Genomic DNA, 8,613 nt, shown 5'->3' with positions numbered 1-8,613 from the left:
GCGTTCGCGGGACAGCACTGGCAAAATCTTCCAACTGAACCATAGCTAAGGTTTATCCAAAAAAGTCGCTAGGTTTGTCAGTATGAATATTTTATGGAAAAAAGCCGCTAAAAGGGGTCCGAAAGTTGCTAAATCTAGTGCTAAATTTGCGCTTGTGTGTGTGTGTGAGACGCGGGAGCTGATGGCAGGGGGCGGTGGATATTTGTGGTGGTCAATGTGGATATTGTGGATGAGTTCTTCTGTGTCATCACGTTCTATTAGTTCTACAGCTTCAGTTTCGGAACTTTCACGCTTAGTAACACATACAGCTGTTCCCTCACCACAGTGCACCAGTGAAAAGGGACCCCTTTCAAACAGTGTCGCGCTCCGAACGTTGTTTAAGCGACATACTGGTATTGCGGTATTTAAAAAATTCATATCATAACAAAAATAAACACCGGTATTCGGTATGAACCACTATACCGCCCAGCACTACAGTCCTCCACAAAATGCGCTGCACACATCTGAATATTTGGGTTGAACTGTTCTGGAACAGTGTTGTAAATACAATTTAACCACTGATTTTTAGTCGTGTCCTCTTTTGGAAGGCCAAACAAAGTATTTTCGCTTTCGCAACGAAACACACAGCGTCTTCACTCCAAAGAGAAAGGAGAACTTGAAATCGCATCATATGACCCCTTTAAAAACAGCATGATGCTGACTTTTAGAGTTAGTTTACCCATTAAGAATAGCTTTTGTCTCAAGAACATACTAACAGATGCATCAAGGTCCTGTTGTACTTCATACTTTCTTTAGGAGACCGCTAGAAGACTATAATGAAATATAAATATAATTTTTGCTTTGTTTGCTATCTAAACCACCTCAGTCCTCTGCTGTCCAAACTAAAAGTTCACCGTTCTCTCATAGAGGACACACTTGAACCAACGACTGAAGTGACCATCCCAAAGCCTGTTTTTGAAGACTCCGAACCCAAGCCCTCCTTTGATAAAGATGTGCCATTGGGTATGACCCTCCACACTAAACTACAGCTGTGCCGCTCTACTTCCCTGTACTGTCATGTCTGTTGCTCAGCTTCATAGGGCCCATTCCCTTGATCCCATTACTCCCTATTACGCTACTGATTTGACTTTCATTTTGGACACAGCTTTGATTCATTTCCCAAGAATGCAATGCAACTACATAGTATGAATCAAATTCAATTTTCTGCATAATTATCAGTGAAATGATTCATTAAAGAACTGGCACTTGAATGTTTTTTGCAGTGAAAGCCAGTCTCTCATATTTCTCATGGACAAATGAGAGTGCTAGATACTTAGCCATTTATCGTCCACACATGCTGCTTTTATCCTGTTACTATGCTTTGATTTCCAACGGACGGCTCTTCCAGGTGGTTTTGCAGTTTTAATTAATGCCTATTAACAAACATTTTTTCACTTATAATTTTCCCAAGTCCCGGCTATATGGTTCCCACGGTCATGGAAAATATGGAAAAATCTGAGAATTTGAAAGTGGCTTGGAAAAGTAATACAACTTTAAATGTCATAGAAATTATATAACAAATTTATAGTGACAATACATTTCCCTGATTATGCTATTTATGGAGAAAGCCAAATCCTCCATTGAGCCACGTTCAAACCTCTTGTGTTTTTACAAACCGACTAATGTACAAATAGAAATCATTGATGAAATCTCTATAGAATTATTTAAAAAAAACATATGTAATAATAATTAACAATAGGAAAAGTCATGGTATAAACAGTGGGATCCTTAACACTAACGTAAGAATTTATGCTTATAACAAGTTTCCAAAAATAAATGCTTATTACACTTTTTTGGACCAGCAATAAGCCTGGAAGCTCTCAGGAGTGACCTTGCCATGTTCTTTGAAGCTTTTTGGAAACTTGAGTTGAGTAGTTTTTCGCTGATGCTGTGATATGCTGATGTAAAGCAGCACTGAAAAAATTCACTGAAAGCTAATTGCATGCCTTCAAGGTTGCAAAATGCAGTAGCAAAAGGAAGTAGTGTTCCTGAGCAACGTAACTATCTCTTTAAATGATTCAAGGACAATAAAAGCCCAGAATACTTGTCATAGAGCAATTAGGCAGGCCTACTCTACCCTTCCTTTTGCATAAGAGAATAATGTAAGTTCTGGGCAGGGTGAGTACTAGACTAAATAGTAGTGCCCAGAGCATCCATTTTGTGTTTTACATGGTGAATCAGTAAGTGAGTAAATGAAATAAGCACTAGAATTGTTAATGGCTTAGATAGATGTACCTGTCTGGTGCCGTGACCCGGACATATAGGCTGTATTAATAATAAAGGAATTATTTGAAGAATTATTGCTATTATTAAATCAAAAGAGTTAATAACAGCTCTAATTATTATTATTATTATTATAGAATATTGCAGTGTTAATATATTTATGTTCGAAACGCTTCATTGTCAAATGCCAAAACTTGTAACAGCCAAAAATATTTACACTTGCATGAATTAAAAAATGGGAAATCAAAATGCTGTACTTTACACTACAGAAGCCTTCACATGTTCTTCACACACCTGAGTTTATTTGGAGCAATCACATAACAATACTTCTCACAAAAGAGAGATATAATAATGCACATTTAATGGAATTCTGTAGTAGTTTAATTTATTTTAATTGCACTATATAAATTATAATTTATAGTTTACAGTAATTGCACAAATGAATATATTTGCACACAATATAATAATAATAATATAAATAATCACACACACACACAAAACACAATAAGACCACCTTCTGCCATTACATAGGATGCACAGTATAATTACCTCACAAAAGTTCAAGGTCTGAGCGAATGGACTTCAAGACAAGCTTCATTTATCATTTACTTCCCAGAACCACAAACTCATTGATCTTGTCAGAGAATTAGCAGTCTAGTTGAGACAAAGGCATTAAGATGGCGTTACACATGTTGTATGCTGTGGTTCTATGAAGTTGGGAGTGATGTAAATGTATTAGACTACCATTAGCCATCAGCTGAATATTTCATTTTAAAGAACATGTTGCTGATGTTTGCAGTACGGCTGAAATGGGTCTGCAACTTTAATGGCTACTAAGTTCACTTTACATAGCTCCTTGCTTGTTATGAACTGCCAGAGAGATCAAATGCCTATAAAGTCATTCATAATGTAGACTTTCTCCATTCATTTCATATGATAAACCCATTTTACTTTAAAGCTATAGAGGAAGGGTTAACTTAAAAATATATATTTTTCTTTGCTTCCTGTGATTTATAGGTTGATAAGCAGTGTGCTTGTCTGACACCCATCGAGGACATAAAATCAGCATATTTACAAGGCATTTTATTAGCAAAATTACTTGTAAAAAGATCAGTTCACCAACCAAACTGGGCAAAAGAATCCCAAAGCTGCTGTTAATGTTCTCCGTATCTCATCTGTTCTTTTGACTTGCTTCCATGTGATCACACAACTTTGACTGGTCTGGAGGGACAGCAGGAGCTGGAGAAAGTATGGTGGGCTCACCACCCCCTTATCCCCCTGCAATGTAAAAGTTCAGAGAATTTACATCTAAACAAACATGGGCTCATATACCACCACAATTTCATTTCATTGCTTGCACATACATGCAAAAATCAAATAAGAGATCTTAATGGGAACCACTTCTATATTCTTTCTAATTAAATCTGTTTATATTGGCTCTATCTTGCACCACTGTATCTAAGTAATGAAAAGTCTTGAGAATAACAAGGCTTTCAATTAAAACTATAATTGAATGCCTTAAAAGTCCTTCAAATCCATTCACAGCACAATGTGAAACATATGATTTACTGCTCAGATCAGATCCAGAAGGTTCTATCCGTGCATTAAATGATACTTGCTAATGGACAATGCACCAATTCATTGCTTCACTGGTCATTTTGCTTTACACACTGAAGCTCACAGAGATGTTGTGGGTCATTGTGGATATTGTCTGATTGGCCAGTTGATACTGTTATTTATGGTTTTGATTGTTTTTGTTGTGATTGAATGAGTGAAGAGGCACTTTTATAAGCACTGATCCCATAACCCCTTGACCCTATTGTACTGACCCTCTCCTTTTGCCACTGTAGTTACCTTTTTTTTTTTTAAAAGTACAAACCATGTTGTAATGTACTGCTTGCTAATTTACATCAATTTTGTAAAAGTGCCTTTAACTCAAAGTATAGTGTGTAAAAACTAATTTTTGGACTGTTTAACTTGACATGAAAACAGAAACTTGTGTTTTGTGTTGTGGTTGAGCCCCTTATGTGGTTCTGTGCTTTTAGTTCCTTTCAGTTCCTTGATTCCTTTTCTTTTTCTGCTTCTAATGTTAACTGTGGAGAGAGGGTGGTTGAGTGTTGCTAATTCTGCAGTGTTGTCTGTGGCTGTTCCCATTATTCTGCCTTCCACGTCATCAGAAGAGTTAACACCCGGAAGCCCGCCCGAGAGTGGCCGGAGCAGTGCGGCATCAGTGGATGGGGAGGGAGAGCGAGAGAATGGGGAAAAGGAGAGCTCTGTCAGCCCAAGAGAGTCTCCAATGTCTCCACATCCACTACCGACAACTCTAGCTGATGATTTGGGTTCAGGGATCACGGGCTTTGATAGCCAGGTGAAGAGGAGTCCCTCAGAAAAAATGACTGACCATCATAGTGCTAAAGTACAAACCATGTTGTAATGTACTGCTTGCTAATTTACATCAATTTTGTAAAAGTGCCTTTAACTCACAAGTATAGTGTGTAAAAACTAATTTTTGGACTGTTTAACTTGACATGAAAACAGAAACTTGTGTTTTGTGTTGTGGTTGAGCCCCTTATGTGGTTCTGTGCTTTTAGTTCCTTTCAGTTCCTTGATTCCTTTTCTTTTTCTGCTTCTAATGTTAACTGTGGAGAGAGGGTGGTTGAGTGTTGCTAATTCTGCAGTGTTGTCTGTGGCTGTTCCCATTATTCTGCCTTCCACGTCATCAGAAGAGTTAACACCCGGAAGCCCGCCCGAGAGTGGCCGGAGCAGTGCGGCATCAGTGGATGGGGAGGGAGAGCGAGAGAATGGGGAAAAGGAGAGCTCTGTCAGCCCAAGAGAGTCTCCAATGTCTCCACATCCACTACCGACCACTCTTGCTGATGATTTGGGTTCAGGCATCACGGGTTTTGACAGCCAGATGAAGAGGAGTCCCTCAGAAACGATGACTGACCATCATAGTGCCAGTGGATCTGAGGAGGAGGAGAAAGAAGAAAATGAAATGGAGAAGTCTGGGAGAAGATTTTCTCCTGGTGTGGAAGAAGCTCCCAAAAGTGCTATCAACATAAAAGAGGATGAAGAAGAGGACAAAGTAGTAAGTGATGAAGAAAAGGAAGTAACTGGAGTTTCCTTGGTGCCCAGTTCTGTCACCCCAGACTTGTCAACCCAGAAAGACGACAACATTCATGACGAACATGAAACCCCTACTCATCTTCGCATGACCTCAGAGGAAGCTAAAAAACGTGGCCTATCATTTGACTACACAGAACCTCAGGATCCCGGTCATCAGGGTGGTCCTGTGGGCTGGGAATGCAGCTCTGACAAAACACCACCAGAAAGCAAGAGCCCCGACTCCTGCAGGGTGGATCCGGGATCACCTCTTTCTCCCAGTGCTGCTGCCGACCGTACCCAAGAGGAATCATCTCTAACAGACTTCCAAACTGATGCTCGGGGGGAAGAAGAGGAAGTAGAGTTACCAGAACCTGAACAAGAAGAGGAGGCTACCGCCGTTCCTCTGTCTTCTCAAGAAGTTGCTGCACCCAAGATGGAGCCTAAGGCAGAGGAACATAGAGAACCTGAAGAAGCAAAAGATATCAAGCAGGAGAAATATTTGGAGACGAGCGATGATGATCACATTGATACGGAGAAGGTCCAGTCTGTTGCCACACCTGAGCCTGTTGCCACTCCTGAGCCTGTTGCCACTCCTGAACCTGTTGCCAAAACCGAACCTGTTGCCGCCAAAGCTAAGGATGCCGTTAAGCCCAGCGCCCAAGTAATGCCCACAAAAGCACAAAGCAAAGCAGCTCCTGTCAAAGAATCTCCAGCCAAAAAAACAAAGAAACTCGTCACTTCAGTTGCTGCCACTCCTTCCCCTATCTCTGCTCCCAAACTTCAGAAAACTCCCTCTAAAGATGCTGCTCCGGCCAGAAAAGCAAGTGTCCCATCCAAAGGTCTGTTTTTCCGTTCTGTTCCTCCAAACTCCTCACAGATCTTTATTTCTCCTTCCCTTTTCTTCTTTTTAAAGTAGATCAGTAGAACTATGCAGTACCCTTTCTGAAAAGCGCACACTACGATAAGAGTGTTCGGTTGAAGAAACGGGCTGCTTGTAGCCACAAAATCTCTCTCTCTCTTGATCCTTTGTGCACTGTGTGTCTATCTCTTCTACTTCCCTCTCTGTGTGTGGTCAGTGTTATTTGGTCTTGTGTCTGTGACTAGCTACATATTCCATAAAATTTCAAAGATAAGCTGGAAGGCTTTACTTGAGGATAATTAACTAAAGAGTAAATAATTAGAAGAGCAAAAGAGGAAAATATATGGTCTTTTGTTTTTCATCGTCAGCTGACTCACCTAAAACCCCAGACCGTAGTGGTTGCAACAGCCCAGCCAGTCGATCCTCTACCCCTGGACAACAAGTGAAGAAAGTAGCGGTGGTGCGCACCCCTCCTAAATCACCTGGTTCATTGAGATCTCGCGCCCCGATTGCTCCTGTTGCACCCATGCCTGACCTGAAGAGCGTCAAGTCCAAGATCGGCTCCACTGAGAACATCAAATACCAACCTGGAGGCGGGAAGGTAATTCTGTCATGCCTGATTTTCAACTGGTAAAATCAAATGTCTGAAAACAAAGCCAGCTGGTTTGGATGCATTTATTGTGAAGTTGAAAGACTTTGATACAATAAAGCTCTAGGAGACAACTTTGACCCTGTCTGATTAAAGTAGGCCAATCATTTTTTTATGTGGACATTTGGATTATTTATATCTGAACCCCATTCTTTAGGTTCAGATATTTGACAGAAAAGCCCATAATAAAGTTCACTCCCGTTGGGGACTGTTAGTTAACCTTTTTCAGATTGTAAATTGGAAGTACGTCAACACAGAAAAGCAATTTTATGTCCTTTTTGACATAAAAAAAAACCTTTTTGCAGAGCCTGGGATCTGCAGCTCAACTCAAAGCATCAGATTAACACTCTTGACTCTCCTTGTCCTTTTCCAGGTGACTATTGTTCAGAAGAAGATCGACTTTTTCAATGTTCAGTCTAGATGTGGATCCAAAGACAATATCAAGCATGTTCCTGGTGGTGGTAATGTGAGTAACCGGTAGGGTTAGAACTCCTTGCTCTGAAAAATTGTATCGTTAGAAGCAGTTAACATTAGATATAGTTGTAAAATAGTGTAGAAAAAAGAGAAAAACAACCAAATATAGCATTATATTTCAGCTGTTTCTGATTAAAATAGGACCCTACACAGACATAATGTACATGAAATATCCTGTAAAAGGATTTGTGAATTGGAGCAGATACTTCAGGATATTTCCCACTTACATTCTACTTGATTTGTTTTGATTTACAGTCTGGAGAAGTTCACTCTAGTCACCAAATGTCAGAGCCAGTCTGCAGATTTGAGTTGTCAGACCCCATAGAAAATTGCGTAGTGTATGATGGTTACCAACTCCGATTTTTTAGCATCAGACTATAATTCCATCCAGTCGGAGGATTTCAAACATGTTTGATATTTTCAGCTGATTTTAGAACACGTTTTTATTTTTCACACGTCTCCAAGCAACAAGGTGCATGTTTCTGCGCGAGTTTGTTGTGATCGGAACAACATGAAAGTCTGGTAGGGTGTGATCCTTGTGTTTTAAAAAACTGTTCAGATTTTAAAAGTCGTGTAGTGGATTCCAGCCTTTAAACACCTCAAGCTTTGACTATGACTGCTGCATATTTCTAACAGACAGTTTTAAAAAGATAGTTCACCCAAAAATGAAAATTCTGTCATTAATTACTCATCCTCATGTTGTTCCAAACCCCCAAGACTTTAGTTCATCCTCAGAACACAATTTAAGATATTTTAATTTAAATCAGAGAGGTTTCTCTTTTCCTCCATTGACAGCCTAAGTAACTGACACTTAGAAGGCCCAGAAAGGTAGTAGAAACATCATGGAACTGGTCCATGTTACTTCAGTGGTTCAAAGCACTGTCTGTATATTCTGGTTTGAATAAGTAAGGCTGGGCAAAGAAATGCAAGTCCTCCTCAATTTCGAATTCTTCAGAGATTATTACAAATATTACAGCAGTGTTCCTCTTCCTCTGCTTTGCAAACAGTACAGCGCTTCCGGTACGGATTGTATCGTAAGAGCTGTGCTCTCGCCTCAACACAACATGCATGTGTCATGGTGCTCTCGGGGATGGGAGAAAAAGAAGAAGAAGCTCGTGTGAACGCACGTTGGAGATTGAAGTGAAGAAAATTGTGAAAGTGGTAGTTTTATTTTTTTGTGCACAAAAAGCTTTCACGTCGCTTCAGAAAATTACAGTTGAACCACTGGAGTAACATGGACCAGCTCCATGATGTTTTTATTACC

At 40.0% G+C, this 8,613-nt stretch overlaps 1 protein-coding gene across 1 annotated transcript in view; it reads left to right on the top strand.

Moving 5' to 3' along the window:
* The window catches only part of LOC107582916 (microtubule-associated protein tau-like), a 38,766-nt gene that overhangs the window by 21,383 nt on the left and 8,770 nt on the right, over positions 1-8,613 (top strand). Inside the window, exons 3-5 of the mRNA XM_016268943.1 lie at positions 907-1,002; positions 4,986-6,281; positions 6,595-6,827. Coding sequence (XP_016124429.1) covers positions 907-1,002; positions 4,986-6,281; positions 6,595-6,827 — 1,625 coding nt within the window. The remainder of the gene's footprint in view (positions 1-906; positions 1,003-4,985; positions 6,282-6,594; positions 6,828-8,613) is intronic.

This window comes from Sinocyclocheilus grahami, unplaced genomic scaffold (genome assembly GCF_001515645.1).
Source record: "Sinocyclocheilus grahami isolate Dianchi unplaced genomic scaffold, SAMN03320097.WGS_v1.1 scaffold48.1, whole genome shotgun sequence".
Lineage (NCBI taxonomy): Eukaryota > Metazoa > Chordata > Actinopteri > Cypriniformes > Cyprinidae > Sinocyclocheilus > Sinocyclocheilus grahami.
This window is presented reverse-complemented; position numbering and strand designations above follow the sequence as displayed.